A 27,587-nucleotide genomic window follows, 5' to 3' on the forward strand; every position below is an offset into this window, starting at 1 on the left:
AATAAGTCATACTGTTACAAAACCTAGGAAGGATTAACTCTCAAGAATTTGAGACATACCAATAAAGATACAAGGGTGAGAAAGTATTCCAAGGAAAATTGTAGTAAATCTGGAACTAAAGCGTACAAGGCCTACAAGTATATGGGATGAGCTACAGAAGTTTAAAAAGGAAATCTCCAGACACTATTGGGAAAGATCACTTAAAGAAGCATATATTCTGAACTGAGACATTTCAATATCAATAACCACAGAATATAAGCTACAGATTGAAAGAGAAAGCCATTGGAAGAAAGGCAAGAAGAGACAACCAAGAAAAGAGAAATTCTTTTGGCCCATTTTGAGTTATCAATGTTAGTGGTAGGGTCATGTAGCGTTAGATTTGGGACTGCGGACAGTTGCTTTTGGACGTTGTGACGACAGACGAGCATCTTTAGTTAATTTCGATAAGCAGGGTGATCTCTTTAGTAGCAAGTAAAGATGAGCCTTTACTTATAATTTCATTGAAAAAAGGTAACACATTCTTAACGCGTCCGACTCCTTCCGACCTGCCACAGAACCCTACTACTCCTGGCACACCTGCCAGCCAGGAGATGGAGAGAGAAGTGTAGAGAGGCCAACGGAGGGAATGCCACTTACTACAGAATTGGTCCAATGTTCATTGTAAAACCTTAAAGTTGAAAGCAGGGATGCGTTCCAAACGGAACTGACAGCTCTGCTCTTTAAGCCATCAGTGGCCATGAGAGGAGCCAAAATTTACATTACCTTGAACAATGCAAGGCCTTGAAGGATGCCACTGCAGCCCTGTAGTGTGAACAGCTTGAGAACGGGGCCAGGAGGAAAATAACCTCTGAATAAGGCTCCTGATGAAGTGGAGGACATTAATGGCTGTATCCTGGAGCGCTTGCAAATTGTGTTACAGGTTACGCCAGCCTCCACTCTTGCAATAAGGGTCCCATGAAACCCAAGACAGATAATCCCCTGTCTGATCTAGTTTCAAAACTAAATATGGTATACTGAATGAGGCTCAGAATAAGGGACATCTTGAATCTTTGGGCAGCTGGATGCAAATAGATCAGGATTTGGTACAAGCCACCCTCAGCAGGAGACTAGCAATGTAGCCTGTGTCCGAGGTACTGCAGAAGCGGGACATCAATGATAAATAGGCACTTTCATTCATCTTACAATTTCGACTTAATCGACAGATGCACATTTTTCTTTCCTGATATCAGCCTAGAGCTTCTGAATAGTAGTGGGACACCAGTTGAAAATCCACTCATTTCACAGGGAATCTAGCAGAATGGTGCACAAGAGAGAAGGTATTGGTGAAAGAGACCTAGCATAGAGGCAAATCAGGGACCTGGATTCTCCAGATGTAGCTAGCTATCCACCATGATATGGTGAAGAATACTTGTGGATCCAAGGTGACCTACTCCCAACCACCACTATGCCCCACAAGAGCAACTGTTAGATGGGAGGGATGATTTTAAAACTAGGGAGGAGGGATGGTACATAGTTGAAGGCAGGAGTATTCGTGCAATGTTGATACCTTTTGATTAGGATTGTCATTTTGGAGAAATCTGATCAGCTTTATGCAGGTTTCAATGGAGCACAACCAGGCAATGGCTAGGGGAAGTGGAGGAAGCGTCCCCCTGAGAGTTTGATTAGTCTTCATTCCTGAGGTATACTAGAGGTATCACCAGCTACAGGTTGCATTGCTGCATCAGAGGATTGCTTGTGTGCAGCTGATGTGATCATAGTACTGAGAAGGGATGTAGGGTCTGTCTTATCAGGACGCTCTTTTACTAGGATTTGGACACCTGGCAGCATGTATTGAGGCTTTTTTGGAGGAGGGAGATGGCTGTTTTTAGATCACTGAATGTTCAGGTTCTCAATACTCTACTAAAAGGGTGCAGCTGTTCAGGGAACTTTAAATTGCTTTTCAGGTGTGACGGGGCGGGGGTCAGCTAGTTCAATCGATTTTAAATTGGACTCAGCCTGTGTTGGGAGCCCTATCAGAGGGATTCCCAGAGCCAGTCCTGCCAAAAAGGCAGAGTGTGGCATTTGGAAAGGCCCAATCCCTATCCTTTTTCGTTGTGCCTGTCTACATGGAAAAAGTACCACCTTACCTTGCCCATACCTGTACTACATTTCCAAGGAGACCCCCATGGTTGAACGAACAAACGCCACGGCCAGTAGAGAAACCGCAACAGAGCACCAGTGTGCAGAATTTCCCATTCACTGCACTGGCAACTACAGCAGTCCACACAAACAGCACTTCAACATAGTCAACGCCCAAATACAGACCATGAAGCGCTCCCACCACATGGACACTATTGTTACCTTTGATGGGGCCATGTTTTCAATCCAGGCTGGAAAGTCTGCACATGAACTGGGTCACTGAGTGTGATTGTTAGAGCAGGCCACCATTGTCGAGACTTGCCTATTGGAAAGGGGCAGGGTTTAAGACCCCTTTTTTGTCTTCACTTTCCAGCAGTTGACCCAGTGAACAAGGTGAGGGAGTTAGCTAATGGATGGGCAAGGGGGGGGGCAGTAGATCCTACCAGTTGTACAGTGACTCTCAGTACAAATCATATAATCAGTCAACTGGACAATATACTTTTTGTAAATAGTGGAACACTTATTCCAGGAACAGCAAAAACCTAGAACTCCTTTTGTGATAACACACAGTTATACTAGGCGAGTAAAACCTATGGATGTAATATTCAATATTCATTACAGGTGCTTTCGTGATCAGTGAGCCACAGATGGAGATAAGCAGTAACTCGTGTAACTTTGTTGGGATGGCACACAGCTAACTCAAGGTAAAAACCCCATATACTTTTTTAACCTCCCAATGGAGTCCGGGTTAGATCTTTCCCAGCTACACAAGGAACTTATGTATGATTTATAAGGGACAGTTGGAACCAAAGACTCCCTGCCATCGGTCTATAAAAGCACAGGGAAAGCAAAACCCAATGTTACACTTTACTAAATGACTCAGTTATTCTAGGTAGGCAACAACCTAATACAGACTTATTCTGGACGGTTCCTAGTGATAGCCTCGACATCAAAAGCATCAAATGCAAAAGCCTGAAAACAATTCATCGAAAAAAAGCAAAATTTAATGGGGGGAGGGTCGAGGGGGGGGTCCCCCAAACCCCTCTTTTTACCCATTAAAACCCATTTTAATTAAATAAAAAAACCTTTACCTACAAAAAAATGCATTATTTTTTCAATGCTTTTGCATTCTACGCTTTGTATTTGATGGAATCACTGGATACCGTTCTGGACAGACTAGCAGCAAGTCAGGGGAAGCAAGACCCAGTTGGGGGACACTCGTACAATGATCCTGCAGGAATAATCTCGTGAAACCAACACTAGAGGCACAACCTAATCACAGGGGAGTAATATACGTTCACATCTACTTTCTATTAGAATGGCAAAAAATTTTCTAAGGAAGAAAAGATGTTAACCATACTTTTGAGAATAGTGCGTCACACATTCAAGATAATTACAAACTTTTCTAACTGTTCACTCTTAAGAGTTCCAGTTACCAACCAACTCTTTACAAGTAAGCAACTTTTAAACACTCGATTTCTTTTTCTAGGCAAAAGTCCCAATCCCAAAAAAGTATTTCCCTTATTCTTGGAGCATGAGTGTTCTCAGTGGCAGAAGGGGGGTCACTATGATCTAGTGACCAACAGACCGTGTCAGAATAGGTTCTTAAGTAGCAAAAGCCAGAGTTCCTTAGGAAGACTGGGCAAACGGGTGAGTGCTTTACTTCTAGGGTTAGAAGAGAGTCCAGGGGCTTTGCAGAAGACACCCTAGCAGGATTCTAGCAGTGGGACTGAGTGCACTGGATGAGAGGCCTCCCTATCACAGAAAACACCCCAGAACTGAACAGAAATCCTAGGAGACGTGAGGGAAGTACATACCCAAGCCAACACAGTACCTCAGCATTGAAGAAAATTTTTGCAGAAGGAGAACTCCACGATCTGCAGCCAAAAACCCGGTCAGTGAATTCCTTGTTGTGGTGACTGAAAACAGGACCTTGAAAGGGACTTTGCAGCGGGGATCGATGGAGAAGGCTCTAGGCAAGGTTTTCCTCGCAGCTGAATGCGGTTCTGAAGATTTGGCATTCTGTCTTCTGCATTCTCTCCCTGCATTTTACAACAAGGGGCGTTCTGGTTGTCCAATCAGGACAGCTAGCCCCCACTGGGATTTGTCCCCATTCCGACAAGGAGGAAGACTCCTCCCTCACTTCCTACCCTCAGACAGACTGGAGCCTGAGCGGAGAATCCATGGGACTCCTGCCAGAGATAAAAATCACACAAAGGAATATGCCACCCTGGATGACTGGGGAAGGAACAAGAAAAGACAAGAAATACCAAAATGGCGAAAAAAGAAGACTGGGCCATTTTGGTAAAATGAGCACCCTTGGGTGCCTTTATTGCAGCTGTGAACACAGCCTGCGGTAAAGGTGAATCAAATTAATTCAGGGCATCACTGCCACCAGCCATTGAAGGTAATCTTGTCCCTGTAACCGAATTGTTAGTTTTAGTGTGAAAGGGGATACATTGTATCTCCCCAGCACCCCACATAAGGTGGGGTGTGCTGGTTTCACTTAACAAAATGTTAAAGCGAACCAAAGATCCTTTCTACCTTTGAGAACTGTAGTTCTCTCAAGGTTAGCAAATTAAAGTTAAAAGGGGAGCCCCTAGGGCAACCCAGCACCAGATACTTATTGCCAGTAAGTTGTTTAAGAGGATAACTATAAAAAGACACTATGGAAGAGTCCAACAAATGACACCCATAAAAAGAGTAAAAGATTCTGTGAGTGTGGAAAAAGGTTCACACTCAGAGGTATTAAGGAAAAATAACCCACTAGTAAAGCAAAAAAGATCTGGGGTTGACCCAGGTCAGAAAGATTTACCAGTTCTGTGAAAATCTTACCCAACAGAACTTTTGAAGGGATTTTGCAGCAAGGATCAACAGGGAAGGCTCCAGATAAGAGTTACTTCGCTGCTGGATGCAGCTCTGTTTTGACGCCCTTTTCAGGAGCCAGAAGACTGAATATGGCCGATTGAATTCACGTCACTAATCTGGTCCAGCACTCTGGTGAGAGGACTTCAAGGACTGGAATCGCGTCTCTGGAGAGTCCATGAGGGTGCCACGAAGGTTTCAGCTCGATTTGGAAGACCGTGTACCGCACAATGGCTGAAGCTCCTAGTATATTGGTGTATTGCAGCCCGCAAGGTTGCAGCACAACATGGCATGCTCACATCTCAGGTCTTCTACTGTCTAGTGGATCATCTACTGGATAGTGGTCGTTTTTGGAGTCCCCAGGTCGCTTGGAAGGAAGGGTAGCAGCAAGCTGTGGTTACACAGCAGGCTCTCCGGTTGCTGGAAATCGTCACAGGCACGTTTTCTTCATCTTCCTCTTTGGATTCAGGTCCAGTGGTAAACTACCTCTTCAGCTTCCAGGATCAGACTTTTATGCAGGAACCCAGCCAATCGAAAAAGACGTGCAACATTCAAACTTGGGGGGGCTAAGGAGAGTGGCAGTCCTTTCAGGACAGCCATCCTCAGTTTGAACCGGATTATCGCAGGCAGACTGGAGGGCAGGTGAAGATCCAAGAAAGGACAAGGAATGCTAAAATGGCAAAAAAAGAAGACTGGGCCATTTTTGTAAAATGGGCACCCTTGTGTGCCTGTACCACAGCTGTGCAGACAGCCTGTGGTAAAGGTGCACTGAATTTGTAAAAAGGTTCACTGTCGCCAGCCATTTAAGGTAAGCTTGTCCCTGTAACGGAATTGTTACAGTTCTAGTGAGAAAAGGGATGCATTGTATCTCCCCAGCACTCCACATAAGGTGGGTGCTGGTTTTCAACTAACAAGATGTAGTAGGGATAGACCTATCCTTTCTACCCATGGGAACTGTAGTTCTCACGAGGTTAGCCAGAGAAAGTAAAACAGGGGCCCCTCAGGGCAACCCTGTAACAATAAAAGGGTATATACCAAAAGTTGACAGAGGTTACAATTAAAAGAACCCTATGCAGAGTCTTACGAATGACACCCATAAAAAGAGTAAAATAATCTGTTAGTGTGGGAAAAGGTTCCTACTCACTGAGGTATAGGGGAAAATATTCTACCAGTCCAGCAAGAGTGTCCGTGGATACCTCCAGTGGCCCGGCAGGAGCAGCACATCCCTCAGCTGCTGCAGGAAGTACTGGACATGACATGAATCATGATATGATATGGCATTTATAACGTGCCTATACACAAGTGTTTCAAGGCGCGATTCGGCAAAGGAGGGGAAACAGAGGGAAGACAGACAACTATCCTACTAGGCCAGGTGACATTGAGATCACGCAAGTGCAGGGGAGCGGGGAATGGGAGGGGACAGTGCAGTACATAGGATAACAGTAAGATAAATCAAGACAATAAATAAAAGTGCAGACATCAGGTGGCAAGTGGTAGTAGGGGCTGTAAGGATACAGAACAGTCCCTGAGTGAAAGGGTTGCCAGGGGGGCAATGCAGGTGTGCAAATGGCGGGGAGGGGACCAGGGCCCTAGATCGGAGGATAGCCAGGTAACCAGTGCAGTTTCAGATTCAGCCAGGAGATTAGCATGGGAGAGGAGGAGAGAAAGCAGAAGCAAAGAGGAAGGTCTTTAGGTGCTTCCGGAACCAGAGATGGTTCTCAAGTTTCAGAGAGGCAGGCAGGCTGTTCCAGAGGGAGGCCCCAGCAGAAGAAATATCTACCACCAACTCGATGCTTGGAGAAGCGACTGACCCTGAGGGAGTTGGAGGTGGATGAGCGAAGAGCTTGAGCGGGGGGAAGATATAGGAAGAGAGAGTTGAAGGTATTGAGGTCCCAGTCCCCAGAAGGCCTTCTGGACAATGCAGAGGGTTTTTGAACTTAATCCTCACTGCCACTGGGAGCCAGTGCAGAGATTTCAGTCCTGGAGAGATGCAATCCCTGGGCTTGAGGCTAAGGACAAGTGTCTCAGTCCTGTTTTGTATGAGTTGCAGAAGGCGAAGATGGAGGCAGGCAGATTTAGAAAATGGCTGGTGCAGTAGTCCAGCCTAGAGAGAACCATAGCTCTGGTAATGGGGAGCTTCTGGGGGAAGGAGAGGAGAAGAATACCACCTCTGGGGGGGGGTGCAGGTGGTAGTGTGACTTCTTGGAGACGTCAGAGATGTGAGGAGAGAAGGAAAGTATGGAGTCTAAGATGACCCCGAGATTTGTAGCCTCACAGGTGGGAGCAGGAAGAGGGCCAAGAGAGGCCGGGCAGAGAGTGACAGGAAAGGAGGGAGCAGGTGTGCCAATGGAGAATCTGTCTTATTGGCATAAAGGCAGAGATCATTGGCGGCACACCACTTCTGGATGGCGGACAGACAGGCAGAGGTGAGAGAAGAACAGGTGGCGGAAGGAAGCCTTAAAATAAGCTGAGTATCATCTGCATAGCACTGAAATTTGGTGCAGAGAGTGGCAATGTGCTGGGCAAGACGTGCCAGGTATTGGTTGAACAGCCAGGAAGAGAGGTTAGACCGCTGAGGAACCCCACAGTTAGAGATGGAGATAGAGGAGAGGAAGGACCCAAGTTGGACCTGGGAGGATCGATCGGGGAGGAAGGAGGTCAGCCCAGCCAGGACCTGATCGGTGATACCCAGGTTATCACGGAGACGGTTGAGTTGGATGGCATAGTTGACCCTGTCAAAGGCAGAAGAGAGATCAAGTAAGATGAGGACACAGGGGGACTTGGAATCAAGGTTGGAGAGCAGGTCTTCACGGATGTTTAGGAGAGCAGTTTCCGTGCTTCTGGCAGCTCTGAAGCCAGACCGATGGTCATGGAGACCACCAACAGTGTGAAGATTAAGCTGGGAGATGGCCAGCTTTTCCAGGAGTTTGTCCAGGAAAGGTGTGATGGAGATTGGACGATAGTTAGCCGGGCAGGACGGGTCGCCAGATGGTTTCTTAAGAATAGGGTGCACAAGGGAGTTCTTCAGGGCGGAAGGGAAGACTCCAGTGGCGAAGGAGTGGTTGCAGAAATCAGCCAGAGCAGGAGACAGGGTGTCAATGTGGTCCGTGATGGTTTTGAAGGAACGGGGGTGAACCTGTTTTGACGAGACTTTCAAACCTCATCTGAGGTGAACAGGGTAAAGGCGGGAGGAGAGGTGGCCACAGAAGAGCCAGAGGGAGAGCAAGGAGTAGAGGGATTAGGAGAGAGGAAAAGAGAGAGGACAGGATGTCCTGTGTTGAGATGAAATGAGAAGCCAGGGCTGTGCAAGGGGCCAGGGAGGGAATAGGAGAGGTAGAGAGTGTAGCAGAATTGGCCAGCTCTTTGCAGATTCTAAAGAGTTTGACCGAGTTGTTAAATACCGCTGAGACACAGACTTGGATGTGGGCTCTCTTCTTGGTGTTTCTTGGTCTTGGCGGACAGAGAGCCCGTATTGCCTTTGGAGCAAGCGTCGGGCCAGTTTGTCGGAGGATGTACCGGAAGCACGCAATTTCCTCTCAGCCACAAGGTCTGAGTCGTAGCAAGAGTTGCACTTGGCTTTGGGCTTCATGTGGATCCTCACGACAGGGCCAAGAACATCGAGAGTATCAGATATAGCAGAGTGGAACATGGAAAGGGCTGTGTCAGGGTGAGAGTCAGCCAAGGGGGGAGAGGGTGGGGAGGCAGGGTGAGAAAGTGCGGCGAAAGCCTCAACTCATACACGCTACATGAGTTGGATAACGGAGAAGGTAGGTGGCAGTGCTGGAGTTGGCTTGGCCTGAGGGGTAGAGAGGGTGAGATGGGAGGGAAGGAGAAAGTGATCACTCCAGGAGAGAGGAGTGGTGAGAGGGATCGAACGGGGGAGGTCTGAAGAGATCAGAACATCCAGAGTGAGCTGGGCCAGAGGGCAAAATAGAGTGAGAGTGGCAGTGGTCAAGAAAGAGTCCATGGAAGGACAGGAAGCATCCAGGTGGATGTTGAAGTCTCCAAAAAGGAGGAGTTGAGTGGTTGAGACTAGGAGGGAAGAGGAGAGGTCCGCCCACTCAGAGGAAGGAGGGATCTGACCAGGTGGCCGATAGATGGTAGCCACAGTAAGGGAATGGCCAGGAGAGGGGGTTGGGAGAGAGCAGACGAGGCATTAGAAAGAGTAGGACTGCGTAGGAATGACCGAGACAGGAATCCACTCAGGGAAGATCAGGGCTACACCCCCTCCGGAACGGTTGGATCTGGGAGCGGAGAGGATCTTGTAGCTATCAGGGAGGATAGTGTCAAAGCTCATGACAGAGCTGACTGTGAACCATGTCTCGGTGAGACCGAGGATATCGAGGTCAAGTTCCTCCAAGGAGGCGGCAGATGTCAGAAGAATGTTAAACAGCTGAGAGAGAGTTTAGAATGGAAATATGGAGAAGGTTGCCGTCCTTGAAAGACTTTCTGGGAGGGGTACATATCAGAGGTACGCCCTGCGGAGTTGTAGAAGCAGCCCGAGTGGGTTGGGGGATGCAGAAGAGGAAGGAGGAGAGGCTAAGGTAGCCAAGGAGGAGACAGGGGGGGGGGGGCGAGGAAGCCGTGGAGGGAAGAGAGGGGACATCAAGAGAAGAAAGGAAATTGATGAGGCGCTGGAAGCGTCTGTCAAAGAGAGGGTTGGTTTGAGGGCCTTGGACCAAGACGGTACCATTCAAGTAAACATGAATGATGACCTTAAAGGAGTAGAAGGAGGCCAGAAGGGCCTTCCACCGGGTGCCACCATTAATGGGTGTTAGGTGAAGTTTGTATGCAGTACTCTCTGAGAACACTACAAACAACTCTGACTACATGTATAGGAAGCCCAGCCTTTGGTATAAGCCTGTACTACACAGTTTTGGTAGTGTGTCGAGCAGCCAGGCTTATCTCAAGAGGGGCAATGTGAGCTGTAGTGGAGTTAGAGATTTGCAATTACAAGCATTCAAATAAACTTACACTCAAGGTATCTTGAATAAACAATTATTAATGTATCAGTCAAATCGAATAAGCCTTCTTCAGAAGGGAGCAATATAATAGTAACACTCAAATACACTTATTGAAATACACAATCTTAATATCACAGACGCTACCTACACCCTCAGGTGACTTCAATTGCTAGGGTGCTGGGGACATTAATATATCACTGTTGCATTTAGGATCATATAGTAAGAAGTCAAAGGAAAAAGATGATTTAGAACAAACAAGAGACCACAAATATTCTTAAGCAGGCAAATACTTTTGGATCCCCCCCAAGAAGAGCCATTCAGTACAATAGGCTAGGCCAAAGTCAATGGGCAAAAAGTCTTATATAGGATGAAGCTCTTCTGGTAGGTTCATGGAAAAGGCGTTGCACAATATTTTGAAGTCTTTGGAGAAAAGAAGAATCAAATGTAGGCCCACAAGCTGATCTGAGTAGTAGAAGATGCAAGAAACTTTTACAGTAAGAGGTAAGTTCTCTTAGACTTTGTACAGTACCTTTAAAAATGAAGAAAAGATGCAGCAGATGACTCCGGTTCCTGTGCAGCTCTGCAGATCTCACATTTCCTGGGCCTCAGTCGTCAAGACAAGAGGGAGGACATCGGGGGACTCCTGCACTACACTGGGACGGTCAAAACATGCAACCGGCAAACTTCACTTTCAGTGGCTGTTCAGTGTTTCGGCTCCTCGCGTCTATGGCAAATAGCAACACTGCAGTTCCTGGCTGTCAAGATGGACTTTCCTTGCTTCTGGGGTCCCGCACTGCACTGGCACTATCAAAACTGACAACCGGCAAACTTTACTTTCAGTGGCTATTTCGCGTTTCAGCTCCTTGCGGTACAGCAAATAGCATTAACAGCGGTTTCTGGCAGTCAAGGTGGACTGTCCTTACTTCTGGGCTTCCGCACTCAGCTGAGGGGGCTCATGCTTGGTCAGTCCTGCTTCGTGGCAGTCCGGAGGATCTTACTGGGACTCTAGGGCAGCTTAAAAGCAACGCACACAATCTGGTGTTGCTCTCTCTGGCTATACGGTTTCCAGCAGCAACTCTGTGGAAATTCAACCAGCTTCGAAATGGATGTCCAAGTGGCTTACTTTGGAGTTGATTGGTCCCACCAACTCAAGGGGAGAAGTGGTCCTTGCAGGGGCTTCTCTGTCGATGCGAACTTGGCGTTTCGGCACTACAGCAGGGCTTCACCAGGCAAACCAACAGTCCAGGAGTTGCAGCAGGCGTCCTTCAAGTTCTTCATCGGTTCCTTCATCCAGTGTTCGACGCTGCCTTCCAAGCCAAAAGCCTCGCCTTTTATTCAGTTATCTCTCAGTCATGCCAGCCTAGCTGTCAGTCACCCAGCAGGGGGGCTGTCCTTAACAGACAGTCAGCCTGCCAATCACCACAGAGAGCATTTGGGTCTCCTCGGAGACTAGAAGCAAGGCACAGAAATAAAGCCAGCGGATATAAACAAGTCCACTATAAACAACACAATCCCACCAGTATTAGGGGCGGTCCCTCAATCAACCCCTCAGATCACTACACGTAATGCATAAGCAAGTTTTTTTTAAAAATGTATTTATTTTTCTTTATTTAATTAAACATTAAAATTATTATTAAATAGATCAGAGCTCATATAAGAGTAAGTATAAATTTAGGACATACAGTTATACAACATGAATACAGTGCAAAATGTGAAGAAAAATGCTAATATCAGAATAGAGCTGCTGGGAACTTGCTGCCCAATTACAAACTGGGTAATAATCACCATCGTCCAAAATAAGTCCAAGTCAATGTCGAAGGATAAAGTCCACTCGAGAGAAGGGAATCCCTAGGGTGGAAAAAATCCTAGTCAACCGAATATATTCAGGATGGTTTCGAAATGAATTCGAAGATGGATTAAATCCTGATAGTGGCAGCAAAAAAAGTTGTTAGTTCCGAATCTAGCAGTTTAAATATTGCAATAAACAAGAAACTGAAGGGTCTTCACAAAAATGATATTCATAAACCCATACTCTAAAAAGTCTAACATGGGATGCTATACGTCAACTACTAAGGTGACATGCGAAATAAACCACAAATACGTAAAACAGTATCGTGAGCATGGCGCCTTAAACCAGGTAGTTTCGATGGAAAACACATCTAGCTGGATTACAGATGATGTCCATCTTCGTCAGGACGTAGCATTCCCGTATAAACATTCATGAAGATTCATCTGTGTCTTGAAATTACCATGATCTCCGTCCCTTTGGGGGTGGGCTCAGACGCCTGACAAAGTCCAGGAAATAGCGATCCGGCCCCACCAAAACAAATCACAATTGAATTAGATCATTGATCAAGCCCAGATCTGTCAATCAAGAACCATCTACAGATGATTCCTTAATGTGTAGAACGACCTCAACTACATGTACAGAATCGGATGTCGAAAGGTTCCCCGGAAGGGTGAATCTCCAAATGTCATTAAAGGATAAGCGAAGTCTGATTAATGAAGCATACCAGCATCGATTGCGGTGCTTTCCATAGATTATATTGCGTGATTCTGGACGTCAGATGCCGCTATGTCGTGAATCAGTCGTGTGTTTTTTCAGAGTGAGTGAGTGCCGGTAAAGCTCCGGGCCATGTTTTTCCTGCACAGGAGCCGCAGCGTTTTACTCTCACTTAATCAGAGAGCGGCCGCTTTAAGCCAGTCCTCGTTTGCCTAGCTTGTTCCTCAGACTAAGCACAGGGAGTTTTGGGCACCTCCCTCCCTCACTTCCTGCCTACCCCAGACACCGTGGAGCCAGAGGCGTGCTTCACTCGTGAATGCCGCCAAAGGCAAAGCGAACAATGGGACTAAACCTGGTTTGGCGCACAGAGTAAATCTCAAGAAGGACCTTTCCGCAAAGAAATGGCAAAAAAAAGACCACCGGGCCATTTTGACAAAAATGGCACAATTGGGTGCTTTACTGCAGCTGTGAACGCAGCCCGCTGTAAATGCACACCACAGTAGTTAAATCGAAACCACTGCCACCAGCCATTCAGTGAGGCATGGGGTTACATGAGAAGCTAGACAAAGGGGATATGAGGTAACCCCTCCAGCACCCTATTGTAAGATAGTGTGTGCTGGGTCTAGAAAGTTACAAATGTAAGTAAAGTCAACTTCACTTTACTGATCTGGGAAACAGTAGTTTATCCCAGAAAAGGTATTCAAACCTTTGGGAAATCGGAAAGACTTCCCTGCGTCACTGCACTGAAGGTGCTGTGTGACAGTGTAAAAGTTGATGCCTATGGAGTTTGTCAGACTCCATAACCAAAAGAAAGAGTGTTCAATAATCACGTAAAAATACATGAGCGAGTGGGGAAAAAGGGTCTCACTCTATCCAGGTTAAAAAAATCAAGTCCTCCAAATCCAGCAAAGTTGGTGGGGGTCTCTAAGGTGGAGGGAATTGGCACATTTCTGAGAATTCTCCCTAAACAATGGGCGAGGACGAGAAGGGGAGAGAACAGAGACCATATGTAGGGTCCATAGGTCTGGCAAGGGAACAACAAAGAGGATGTCAGTGAAAGTTTGCCTGGAGGAGGCACTGATATAGCTGTAAGTGATAGGGAGGCCTGGGTTGGAGACCATGATATCCTTTTTAAACATCTTCCTACCAGATTTAGTGAGGAGTGCATGATAGTCAATAGAGAAGCAGTTAGAAAAGATAGGAGCGACCGAGAGCACCACAGAGTAGTTGAGGAGAGGAGAGGAAGGGAGTGTGAAGGGGAGAACACTAGGGAAGGACAGGGCAGAGTGCAAGCAGACGAGACAGAGAAACGAGAACAAGTTGACAATTCGACAAGACGACCGGCGCTTCGATTTTAAATACTTTCACTGTGCAATTTTAGAAACGGGAGACAACACACCAAAGTTTGAGAGTCTGCTATATGGACAGGTTTGCAGAGTAGATGTCATGACCACGGGTATCCCTCTTAAAAAGATCTCCAAGGTTTCCTGGGTGGTTGCCTACAATTCCTGGTCCAAGAGTAGGCAGAGCTTAGTGGATTAGCGGATTTAAAACCACTTCCTCATCTTCCAACATGGCGGTCTGAATATGCACCTTGAATTTCAGGCAGCAGTCTAGTTGCTGCAGCTCCTAGAGTATTTAAGCCCCTCCCTCTGTTTGTTCCGCGCTTCGTGTCTGTTATCAGCGACGCTTACCGCGGTCCGGATTCCTGTCAGAGATATTCTCCTATTCCCTAGTTGTTTCTGTCATAGTTCTTGCCCTCGGTTGTCATAGTAATTTCCCTGTCCTTTCACAGTGCCCAGCCCCTCCACTGTCCTGTCCATCCCCGGCTCCTGACGTGTGTGAGATTTCTGAAAGAAAACCGTTCCACTTGTTTTCTCGACTACCTCAGCGAAACGCAAGTACCATGGTGTTGTGAGGAGTTTTATGGTTGTCATAGCGCTCGTGGTGAGATGCAGTTGTTACAGTAATTCTTCACTTGCTTTTTACGAAGTGCTCACCTCACGACCCGCATGCGCTGTTACGAGTCGCGCCGCCTCACAAAACGAACTAGCGTTCGATAAACCTGCATCCATGTGTCTTTAGGCGCATTGTTTATTCTGACAATTGTTCTATGAAGGTGAACATTTTCTGCTTACCTTTCTGATGAAAAAAGGCATATTAGGTTGCTCTGCATTTTCTCTAGAATTCACTGTGGTGTTTACATTGCCTTGAGTTTAGTATTAGCCATAGGAGTCATGGTCACGGAACTCTCCTTTATAGCAACCACCTTGTCCCTCTGTCAGTAATATACTGTTTTTCCAGCTCTGTGTGCTATCAATCCCATCTTCAGAACCTGTGCCCAGGCATCGAGCTAGTATCCCATCTTCAGAACCTGCGCCCCTGCATATATTGCAGGATGGATAGTTCACCATACCATAATTCAAGGTAAGGGGTTGGAGTCACTTAGATTCAGAATAAGATTGAGATAGAATCACTATTCCTCTCAGTTATCAGGGAAAGCCCCTTAAATAATTCCTGGTATTTTCTCTAGTTGTTTCTTAGACCCTTTGTGAACTTGAAGATAGTTTCAGCCAAAAGAGAGAGAGAGAAAGGGTAACAACGCACTCTGAGAAAAGAGAAGAGGTCAGTTGGAGTGGTGTTCCCGCAGAGTCTAAGGTAAGCGTTACAGTAGATTGAGGTTCAATACCTAACCCGGGCCACTCCTATCTTCTTTCGTAGCTGCTGGTTGACGGCTGGCCACTGGCTTCCCCTGCTGACACCTGCAGGCACTGGCTGGAGCCGCCACATAGGATCCACCCTTTGTCTTGGGGCCCTTAGCCGCAGTGGCTGCCGGGCAGAGGGCTGCCCTGGGAAGATCAGTGATTACTAGGGGAAAGACTGATCAGGTCCAGTGGGCGGGCTGGGAGGCGGGAGGGGAATACAGCGGGGAAGAGGGTGTTGTGGGAGGGAGAGGCTGCACAACGGGACAGGGGCATGGCACGGACAACTAAATAATCAAACAAAGGCCCAGGAGAAGTCTGCAAACGAGATGGAGCTCACCTGCTTTGCTGATAAGAAAAGGGGCGATAGAGCTGGTTCCAAAGCAACTCTGGGGCTCGGGAATCTACTCCAGATTCTTTTTGGTAAAGACGACGACCCGGGGGCTGGTGGCCCATTCTAGGCCAGTGACATTTCAACAAATACCTGAAGTCCCAAAAATTCAGGATGGTCATGTTGCAGCACATGCTCAGCCAACTGGAGGAAGGAGACTTCTTGACGTAGCTGGATCTGGAGGACTCATACTTCCACAACCCCATTCACGAGAAGCATCGAAGTTCCTGTGCTTCGTCGTACAGGGAAGGTACTACAAATTCAAGGGCCTACTCTTCGGACTGAAGTCGGCTCCCAGGGTGTTTCTGAAGTGCCTGCCACCAGTGGTGGTCCATCTACGTCTACAGGGGATACACATGTACCAGTACAGCGATAAGTCAAGGGAAGTAGCCATCGAACACACACAGAAGACCGTCCGGCTGCTGATGGATCTGGGGGTTCTCTGTCAACTATTGAAAGTTCTTCTTGATACCATCGCAGAACGCACTGTTCCTGGGGGCCAGGCTCAACAGTCTTCTGCCTCGCGGCTCCCTCGAAAGAGAGGATAGCGGCCTTGCTGGGCAAGGTGCAACAGCTATTGGCACTGAAGAGCAGTGCGGACCATCAAGTCGCTGCTTGGCGTGATGTCGTGCATCTACCTGATCCGGCTCAGCAGGTTGCGGATGCGACCCCTTCGGGAGTTCCTGGACGCTTGCTGGATCCAGGTGTCCGGAAGTTTCACAGACAAGATTTCTCTCGACGAGGAGTTCCGTCCAGCGATAAGGTGGTGGGGTGTGCGCTACAACATCGCCGGGGGCACAGGATTTCAGAGCCCCCGTGCCAGGAGACGGTCACCACGGATGCCTCCCTGGAGGGCTGAGGAGCACCCACCGGACGTCTCCACGCCAGAGGCCTGTGGATGCCGAAGGAGAGGGATCTCCACATCACTATACTGGAGCTGCGGGCAGCGTTCTGGGCCCTAAGTCGTTCCTTCCGTCCCTGAAGGGCAAAGTGGTGAGGGTCTACACTGACGCCACCACCGCAATGTTCTACGTCAGGAAGCAGGGGGGCACCAGGTCCCAAGCGCTCTCAAGAGAGGCGCATGACTTGTGCCACTGGGTTTGCGCCCAAGAGATGTTCTTCATCCCCTTTCACCTGGCGCGAGGCAAGAACACCATCGCCGACTCACTTGCCAGGGAGCTGGGCTCCTACCATGAGTGGAAACTTCGACAGGATCAGGTAGACCGCCTCTTTCTCAAGTGGGGCAGACCCCATATCGACATTTCAAATGGCAGAAATTTGCCGGCAGGTTCCACCAGCCGAGGAGCATGGCAAGTTCCTGTACACGCTCCCTCCATTGCCTTTCCTGCTGCGAGTCATCAATCAACTCAAGGAGTGCCAATGCAGGATGAATCTCAGCGCCCTGGCGTGGCAAAGGCAGATTTGGTACCCAGATCTTCTCAGCCTGTCAACGTCACCTACGGTCAAGCCGCCAGTGGTCGCGGATCTGCTAACCAGAGGAGGCGCGAACCTGCATCACGACTCAGGGTTGCTGAACCTGCGGACTTGGCTCCTGCAGCCTTAGAGTTCTAGAGTTCGGAGGGTATGAGTTGCCGGCGGACTGCAGGGAGGCCCTTGCCATGGCCAGAGCGTTGTCGGGCACAAGTGGAAGTGTTTCGCTAAGTGGTGCCGGGCGCAGAAGATCAATCCTCTGAGGGTCACAGCCCCGCAGATTCTTTCGTACTTGTTGACCTTTTCCACGGCGGGGCTGGCGCATACCTCCATCAAGGTGCATATGTCGGCTATCTCCTGCTACACCAGGTATCCAGGACGGTCCTCTCTCTGGTCCCACCGTCTCGTCAAGGAGTTCCTCAAAGGATTGTTCCCGCTGGTGAAGATGCCTGCCCCGGCGTGGTAACTCGTGGTAAAGTCAATGCTCATGGGGGTGGGGGGGCGGCATCGAGCCTATGCATCAGGCCCCTCAAGTTCCTCTCATGGAAAACTGCTTTCCTCATGGCCATCAGATCTGCCAGGAGGGTGGGTGAGAGCCAGGCCCTATCCTGCAAACAGCCGTATTTGACTTTTCATGACTCGAGGGTGGTGTTGCGGACGCACCCCTCCTTCATGCCCCCCTCCTTCATGCTAAAGGTTCAGTCGCAATTCCACCTCAACGAGCCTTTGGTGTTGCCGATGTTCTTTCCGAAAGCTTTGTCGCCGGCTGAAAGGACTTTGCACTCTCTGGATGTGGCTCCTGCTCTGAAGTTCTATGTGGCATGCACAAAGAGTTTCCGGAAGACATCTCAACTACTTGTGAACTATTTTCATGTGAACCATGGGGAAGGCCTTGTTGAAGGCACAAGATGCAAGAAAAACTGAAATGGATTGCAATAACTGCCAGGCAGGAAAATATCATACATTCAAATTCTAATGGAGTGAGTACATGCTTATAGTATGGTTTCAGAACGCAAAAGGCAACAAACTTGTTACAACTTTCTTCACAGTGATTGGCTGGTAGGCATTGCAGTATACATGATTATATACATTTCAACTTTTTTTATTGGCATATTCTAAACATGTGGTAGATGACGTGCTAGCTAGCTCATTGTGCTGTGAGATAATCTTGCTTCTCACGCACTGCCATTGGACAGGAGCATAAGACACATGTATCAGTCAAAACTTCATTTCGATTGGTTGTTCCAGGAGGCGTAAGAGTGGAGCAATTTATTGCAAATGTTAGCTTTGTGAGATCTGATAGTGTGACACATAATAACAGTTGAGTTCCTTCTTCAATGTTCTAAGGAATTGGCACCAAAACACTTCCCATTGGTAAGAACTGTGTATTATCAGCTCATTTTGCAACTTCGGTCAGTGGGGAGTTCTGTTCTTCCTGCATGAGTTCATTTATCCTGGGTGCAGTGTCTTAAAGTAATTGTAGTGTGGGGCAGGGGTGCTCATGTGAATTATTATGTTTTCTTGAAAGATTCCTATAACTTCTGCATTTACTCAATGTGAATTAGAAATGAGCTGATGCATTGGTTGCGATTTGTAATTTAAACAGCTTTGTTTGATTGAATCTGGGATACAGAGAACTATATGTGTACTTTACCATGTAGGTGGTGATGTTGTGCTATGACTGACCTAGCGCTGTGATCATATTTCTTCGCATTGTTAGTCAATTTCTGCCAATTCATAACCTTTAAGTTGCATTTCGGCTTTTTCGCAGGAACATGGCTTTGTAAGAACTTGAAAAGCCTGCGTCATCTTGGCTACTCAATGTACACTGCCTTGTGTTAACTCTGGGGTTTTGCAGCTTTTTGTATGTTGCATTTGTAGGACTCGCTACTGCAAGCTAAACTCCTTAGAAAAGCAGTTTTGCTTCATTTTTGCTCTATCTGTTCCTGTATGGCATTAGGCCTGTGACCGTGCAATGTTTGGAATGTGATCTTTCAGTGAAGGTTCTGACTGCTGCATCTACATTTTTTGAGTCTACCAGCAGCATTCAGGTAAAGTAAAATAATGGCTATCAGGTATTAAACACTTTTTCTATAGATTTTTCTATCTATCTAAAGCAACATGATTTTGGCCTAGTTACAAGGCACAAGATTGTTTTATTTGTAATATATAATGTGTGTGCGTTGTGGACTAATTGAAGCATGAATTCTGATTTTCTACTCGACCTACGCATGAAGCCTTTTGTTAAATTGGGCTACTTACTTCATTGCAATGTGTTTTTCTCACAGTGGCTTACACAATTTGTATGTTCTTGCAGGTCTGGGATGCTGAATAAATGTGCCCACATTTTCATACTACCCTACAATATTTCCAAATTTCTTTTCTTTAGTAGCTCCATAAGTAATTCATGCACTTTGTTTCTGGACAGGTGATGGCGATTGCCACTTTGGCTGCATGTTATAACAACCAGCAGGTGTTCCGGGGTGTGGTGAAGATTCGAAAAGGACAAGCTGTAACCCTGATGATGGATGCCACAAACATACAAGCAGTGAAAGCAATGATGTACCAGTATGTGGAAGAGGTGAGACCAACAAAGCCAAAGTGTAGCTATTATTTATACATCAGCGTTGGGGAGATTTCTTCAGCCCTGTCGTCAGGGTCTTTAGGTCTATCCTCTTCACTGCTAGTTATTCCCTCGAGTTCACCAGGCTCTCAATTGGTAATCGCGACAGAGCAGCTCAGGCTTAAATCTCAGGCATGGAGTGGGGTGTGGCTCACAGGTGCAGTACACATTATTAATACAAAGTAAGAGAATGTTGCACACTATATTTTATAAATAATATGAACTTTATATAAAGAAAGACAATGCTCACAGGTACATTACTTGGCAAAACAGATGCTGCGCTGTATCGAGTAAGTAACGGTTTTAGGTAAGCACTTTTTAGAGCCAGTATAGTTTCACCTAGAAATAAAAAGGCGGTACTCGTAAGTAAAGACTTTTCTATGGTTCTATGTGTTTTCACAGACTTCCTAATCTGCATTTTTGGTTGACCTGAATTCCCATACCTACCCTTGCCCACACCCGCCACCGCCACACCCTATAGAGCTGATTGCAGCTGGGACCCAGAGTAGCGCCCTTGTTATCCCTCTTTTGTTTGCAAATGTAACTTGAGACTGGATCTCCAGGGGGGCAGCACCGGGCTACACATGGCTGACTTTGCAATGCCATACTGTTAGTCTCTCCACCACTCCCATCCCACCAGAACTCCCCAAAACCCTTCCCAATCCCCTCCCCACTGAGGGCAAACATTGAAAAATGGAGGCGAGTTGGATCCTGGCTGGCTCTAAACTACAGATACCAGAATTTCCTGCTGCAACATACTGGAACTTAACAGAAGGATTCAACCCTGCACACCTGAATCCAATAAGCCCACCTGAAGATTGCTGAGGCATGAAAGCGCGCTAGTAGGAGAGCATCACTGGATTGCAGCTGGGACCTATAGTAGCGCCTGTGCCAACTCTTTTGTTTGCTTATGTAAATGTAATTGGTTGATTTTGGCCAAAAGTGTACAACCAAAGTGCAGGCTTTAAAAGAAAGTTTTTAAAACATGCATTAAGTTTTCCATTTAAGCTGCCACGTTCAAGTGGGAACCAGTAATGTAGATAGCAGCAGTCTTTGGCAAGAAAGTTAGCTTTGTGTGAAAGAGCTCCAATAAGCAATTCCTGGAAGAGTGTGTTGAAGATGAAGAGGCCAAGGCAATTGGGGGAGCAATAGTCTGGGACTGAAAAGGATGTTCTGCATCATGTAGTTGATCGTTTTTGGACTTGGTTGCTGTGCGTGTTGTTGGGCTACCACAGAGCGAACCAGTGATGGGTAAATGGTGCAAGGAAGGACAAATATTGCAGAAATATTGGCCAGGAAAGTAAGGTTGATGGTAGTTTCAGAAATCGAGGCAGCACAGGCCTCTGCAACTTCCCAGTTGGGGCATATTGAACCAGAGCCTGGTACGGTTCCCACCGGTATAAAAACAGTAACAGTCACACCATTGGTGAAAAAGCCTGGTCTGGACCAGCAAGATCCGGCCAATCTTTGACCCATCACAAATTGCAATTTTTTGTTGAAGATCCTAGACAAAATAGCCACGCACCAACTCCAAGGGTACGTAGATGAGCACGATCTACTACACTCCCAGCAATCTGGATTTAGAAGTGCACATAGTACAGAATCAGCACTACTCGATCTTCAATCCAAAATGCTGAACATTCTGGATAAAGGAAAAGCCGGCCTGCTCATTCTATTGGACCTCTCGGCAGCATTCGATTTATTAGATCATGGGAAGCTCCGAGAGGCCCTCGGAAAAGCAGGTAACTGCGCTGATGATGCCATTGAATGGATATCCTCCTTTTTGGAGGAAAGAAATTCTAAAATCTCTTGGGCCGGACATTCCACTAGTTTGACCCCTGTGGACTGCCGTGTCCCACAGGGAGCCAGCTTCTCCCCTCTCCTCTTCAATCTATACATTCGCTGCCTCTGCGCCCTCCTCTCACATTTAGGGATTTATTTCACTAACTTTGCAGACGACACACAGTTGATCATAGAACTCTGTGGAGATCATGTCACAGATAATAATAGACTGTCAGCCATCTACAATACCATAGAGAGTTGGATGAAGTCTCAATGGATGTGCTTGAATGGTTCGAAAACAGAACTTATGACATTTGGATCCAAAAAAGCCCTATCCAATCTAGGCCCAGCTTATTCTACATTCAACATTAAAGACTCCAACATCACAGTCACAAACAAAATCAAGACACTCGGCATATAACTGGAATCCTCATTAGGAGCTGAGGCACAAGTCTCATACCTCAAAAGAAATTGCCAATATTACCAGAGATTATTACGCCGCATCAGGTCCTACCTTAACGCCAAAAATAGCGCCACCATCGCTAGAGCCACTATCCTGTGCCGACTCGATTATGGGAATGCATTGATGCTTGAGTCTAGTAACAACTGCATCAAACAATGCCAAATAATTCGGAATAACGCTGTTAGGTCCATCACCGGGAAACCCAAGCGCGACCATATCACCCAAGACAGAATCGGCCTTCATTGGCTCGCCATAGAGGAGCGCATCAAATTTAAATCCTTGACGCTGGTTCACCGCTGCCTATACGGCACGGCCCCATCATATCTCAAAAAGGAATTCAATTGGTACGAACCAAGCCGATGTCTAAGATCACCTAAACAAGGGCTACTCAAAGCTGCCCATACCAGAGTAAAAGCCACTGGACTCGGGAGGGCTTTTCCCACCAGGGCAATTGCTCTCTGGGACGAGCTTCCAGGCCACCTTAGATTGGAAAGTAACTACTTTTCGTTTAGAAAGCAGCCGAAAACTTTACTTTTTCGGTAGTGGTTACATATTCAGCTCTGGACTCGTACTGAATCCATTTCTTCTCTGTTTTATGTAGTCCCGTGATCTCTTCTACTTCGTGTTTTTGTCACGCCCTGATGCTTGCGAGCTGCGGCGCGTTATAAATATATAAATAAATAAATAAAATAAATAAGAGCACAGGCTCGGACGAAGACGCCCAGTCCAGTTTGGCATGGAGAGTCTTTGGGTCCTGGCAGCGAAGGGGCACCGTCTACTGCATCTGGTGAAAAGATGGGGAGAGCTAGGAGCAGGGTCATGGCCATGGTAGAAGTGGAAAAGAGTAATGTGGGGGATGAGAAAGGGGGTGAGTGAGTCAGAGCAAGGGGATTTGTCGTTGGGATTACTAGGCTAGAGGGTTTGAGGGAGTGTGGTGGAAAGGGAGACTGGATCAGCAGAATAAGATTCCTATGTCCAGTGAGTGTGCTAGCAAGCCAATAGTAAGATGAAACTGTGCTTTACTGTTGGTAAAGTAATTGGCATAGAAACACTGTTTAACTTTATGTACCATGTCTTCCCTTTCTTCGTTTAATTGTGTTTTTCCCCCCTCAGATCTATCAGAAAGTCCCCTCTACTGACCCTTCTTGCGCCAAGACTCAAAAGATTATCATCTCTATCCGGACTCAAAGTTTGCCCAGTGGGGCACTTGTTACTCGTAATCACTATTCTCCAATTTACCTTTCGTGTGCAATGCTTTTAGCAGCACTCAGCTGGCAGTACCTCACAAAGGTGTCCCAAGCTTCAGAGGATTTTGCACAGGCAACGGAAAACTAAGACAAATTCAGGCAGCGCTTATGGCGAAAACTGAGAACTGCCCATTGGAGCATCGCCTGTAGAATTTAACGGCTACATTTGCAGCCAATCGCCCAGACCTCGATGCCTACTTGGGCGGTAGACATGCTTGTATTATGTTGGCGTTATCCGTGCACTTAGAAGAAAGGACTTCTGAATTCACAGACCCTTTTAGAGATCTGGGCCCACTGACGTTCAGATGTTTTTACACTAATTTACTCATACTTCCCAAAGTATGAAAACACTAGATTGTTGTGGAATGTGGATTAAAAGAAGGAAGGCTGCAAGCGGCAACATTTGCTTTTTCAGATTTGAAAGACTATTTGAATGCAGTCAGTAATTTGACCCCTTCCTTTCATCTCTTAAAGTGTACATAGTTTGTGGCTTGGAAAGATCGGGAAGTTCTTGGTGATCGGATGTGTCATTAATTTGTGGTGGGGTGGAGGGCAGGGTGTTTGAATTCTTCATCAGGTTATGTCATTCCATCGCCAGGTTTTTTTTGTTGCGGAGTTTCTTTTTGCCGATTTTGAGCCGAAAATAATTCTCTTCCTTTCATTTTTTTAAATTTGGTGGGCTCCTCTCATCCCACTTCCCAGTTTAACTACCTATTCCCCACATCCGCTACCCTTTATATCTATTTACCCGTCCCTCCACACATGTTTTTCGATTTGTTTTGTTGGCCGCAAAAAAACTCGGCAAAAAAAACAAAACCCTGGCAATGGATGAAAGTTGTACCCTTCATTCAGCATATCACTACTGTAGTCTGAACTAAACAAATGACAACTCTGCTGCATGTTACAAACCATTAACAATTGCCTGCAACGTAACGCTCTGTGCATGAAATGGTAAACGTAATATTAGGTGGTTGTATTCCATGACCTTGTCAATGAAACTTAAATACAACGCAGGGATTACTTGCATTTTATCTAAGAATCATCTGTAGTTGGAGTAATCCTTAAAAACCTGAGTGGAAGAAACATTTCTGTCACCACTTAAGTTTAAAAAGTGATTTGTTCATTAGTGTTTTAACTAGATACATTTTCCCAAAAAAGTAAATTTGAAATGGTTGTGATCTTTATTGTCTTCACTGTCTAAATGGTTTTTACATACATCTTCTACCATTTGCAGTGTTTAGGAACAGCTGCAATTTATAAATGGTCCAAAAATGTTTCCAAATCTACATGTACCTAGGCAACACTTGAATTGCAATTCTTCTGCCCACAGCATGCCTTCTCAATTATTTTAGTTCAACTACATGTGTGCTGGTAGTATGCTAATGTCCTTTTTCTGTAGAAATGTGTAAATGTGAAACTATTTTATTTGCTACTCCCCTCTCCCTCACTGACTTGCTTCTTCAACTGATCCCTTTTCCTGAGGTGCATATGTAGAGTCGGATTCCTTTTTGAGATGGGGCACTGCAATGCTTTCAGTGTTGTCTCCACCTGGCCTATTCAAAAAGCCCAAAGTCTGATGCTTAGTGGTTCATTTGTTAAGACCTATAAAGGCACGGTTGTAGCTTTGCCCTACGTTTGGGATAAGAGAGAAGAGTCACAGAATGAGGTAATTGCAATGGCTCCAGCCTTTCTACAATCTTAACCTGGAGTGTTGGTACCACACATTCACCAAGGTATTCAGTTAAGATTGTAGTATGAATAAGTAAATAAGTCCCTTCCCCTTAACTGCAACTACTGTGGTCAACGTAGTTTGGAACTGGCATAACACAGGCTACAGCTTCTAAACTGGGAGGGTAGAATGTAAAAGCAAGTGAAAGATACTCCCCTGCGTGAGGAGCAGTGTACGCTTGGTCCTAACCCTTCTATGTCCACAACAAGCCTCCCTCAGTCCACACACGTTTGGTTTGCGTCAGTTAAACAGTTAAGTGCTATTTTCTGGTAAAGATTTAAGAGAAAAGTCTCTCATGAAAGTCAGGTCTGAGCTCTAGCTGAGTGCCCGTGGCTATTGGAGTGATTTTTAGGACTGTGAATATAGCTTTTTACACAGTAAAAAGTAGCTTTGTCGCTGTGTGTGACTGTCCCATTTTACTATCTTCTAAATCTATCACCTCTCGCCCTAAAGGCATAATACAATTTTAAAATATTGTTGGTGTGTGGGTCTCTTCATATCAGCAATACATAACTTGTGTTTCTTTGACAGGTTTTGAAATGTATAAAAAAGATGAAATTCCAGAGTCAATTTAATAGCAGGTCGTGCATTTTCCCCAGTCTAACTATTTCCATGGGACCCTATCACAAAGGCCCTTTTGGGAGCTCAAGTTGCCTTACAGGGCTTCTGGTCAATCATTTTAGCTTTAGTTGAAAATGTTGTCCCTCTTGGCTAATGAGAAAGTATTTGTTTGTTCTTCAATATTGCTCATTTTTTTGGATTATTTTTCTTTTTAAAAAAAAATAAAATTCCCATATCAAATGTGTTGTCAAACATTTGCTAAAAGGTTGTCACCTTTTTATCTATAATAGATTATCCGTAATTCCCATACTTTCTCTTTCATCCAGGCTCTCCCTCCTTCCCAGCTGGTTGGGATACGCCAACCAGTTGCGAAGGTGGGAGAGCCTGGATTAAGAGAACCTGAATCACCATGAAGTTAATAGTTCATATTGTGGAGATATTGATAAGAAATAAGCTATTGTGAGAAGTAATGAAGATATTGGGCAAACTATAGTTTTGCAACCTTGCTAATAACATTTTATACAAATGTAATGGTCATTTCATGTGGTATTATTATATGACCGTGCTACGCAATTCTATCCATCTTGGTTCTATAAGCCGTCCTCTTTAATGTGACTCTGTGAAGTCATTTAAACAGACCTCAACTGGTCAGTGCTTTCTAGTTCAGAATACTGATTTAATAGTGTCTTTCGAGCGATCTAAAACATGCTGTCAAGTTAGGCTTTTATTCAAACCATGTGCACTTCACAGTTCCTTAGGATGCTGGCTATAACGCATAAAAAAAAATATTCAGTTAAAATGCATGTGTATTGACCGTGCATAGCATACAGATGCCACATTAGGCATGCTATTTTTAAGCCAGTTTTAAAATGTTTGCATTCGGAAGGAACTTTTCCCAGTGTACGTACCTTTGGAAAAATTCCTGCAGCAGCGCGGTAACCATTTGCTCTAGGATGGTGTACAGTAACATATTTCTCTTTCTTTGTCATGCTGTTAACTGTTTTTGTTTTCACAGGTCAAATGTAAGTGGATCCAAACTTAGATTTCTAAGTGATGGGATTTGTGTGCTAATAAGTGATTCTACACCAACTGCAGTGCTGCTTTTCATTTATGTAATTTGTTTAACTTTTCAATACTATAGAGTTAGGAGCATTCATTATGTGGGGAGGGTGGGCAATAAAATGTATTGGTCTTACGTGTTGATTTTCTTGCTTGATAGCAAGTATGTGTCGGAGTATTCTCTAATTTGCAAATTGCTACTTTAATAGGTTCAGTCTGTTTGCAAAATTGTGTTCAACTACCTAGTATTTGTAAATATGTTTTTAGGAAGGCTGAAAAATGCAGAGTAGTGTTTCAATGAGTCCTGCTGTTTAATGTTGATTTTTCAACAACCAATGGCATTGGTTTCTTTTCAAGGAGCAATGTTCCTTTTTCAACATATGGTATTTCTTTGACCAAAAAATAACTTTTTTCACCCGATTTCTAAGTGAAACAAAAACTGGAGGTTGCTGCTTTGTTCAGCAGCATGATTGTTGTGAAGTCCTCAAAAACAAGCTGTTGTAAACTTGTTTTTTTAGCTTGGTGCAGTATAACTAATTGAGGTCACTTATGACAGTTCGAAGATGTTTGGTCGAACAATCTATGTTTAGTACAAGAAAGTGAATCTAGATTTTCTTTGCACTAATTTATGTCTTCATATTTTCTTTGTTTCTATGTACCGGAAGTTTTAATTCTTCAGTATCCCCAGAAATGAATCTTATAAAAGCAGTGGTTGTGTAAGGATTTTGCACATTTCTATTTGAATGGTCTAATTCCTCAGTGTTTTGACATTGTTATACAATGTTTAATTGTTTTATTCAATAAAACTGTTGACTTTGAAGTGACTACGGGTGTGTTGTAATTATTTCAAATTGAGTTAAGGCAATGCTCTGCAGCAAAAGGTGATTATGACTAACCATTGTATTAGTCTGCTTCCTTCATACTGCAACAAAATCAGTTTACCCAAAACTGATGTTTTAGCATTTGTTTACAAAGACATTAAAACAAGCAATGGACGATCCTTCTATATTCTGGACCAGATCATACACTTCTCGCTTAGCTATGCTTTTTTTTAAAATAAGCGACATAACCAAAATCTTCTCCCCGGCTCGAATTGGGCAGAGGCGGTCTGTTTCAGGTCTTTTTCCACTGGCTTCCTTGTTTGTGCCT

At 45.5% G+C, this 27,587-nt stretch overlaps 1 protein-coding gene across 1 annotated transcript in view; it reads left to right on the forward strand.

The window, feature by feature from the left end:
- FDFT1 (farnesyl-diphosphate farnesyltransferase 1) overlaps positions 1-27,262 on the forward strand; it is a 258,645-nt gene extending 231,383 nt beyond the window's left edge. Inside the window, exons 7-8 of the mRNA XM_069605736.1 lie at positions 19,403-19,555; positions 22,956-27,262. Coding sequence (XP_069461837.1) covers positions 19,403-19,555; positions 22,956-23,177 — 375 coding nt within the window. The 3' untranslated portion in view covers positions 23,178-27,262. The remainder of the gene's footprint in view (positions 1-19,402; positions 19,556-22,955) is intronic.
- The last annotated feature ends 325 nt before the right edge of the window (positions 27,263-27,587 follow it).

This window comes from Ambystoma mexicanum, chromosome 4p (genome assembly GCF_040938575.1).
Source record: "Ambystoma mexicanum isolate Mex_15411 chromosome 4p, UKY_AmexF1_1, whole genome shotgun sequence".
Classification (NCBI taxonomy): Eukaryota; Metazoa; Chordata; class Amphibia; order Caudata; family Ambystomatidae; genus Ambystoma; species Ambystoma mexicanum.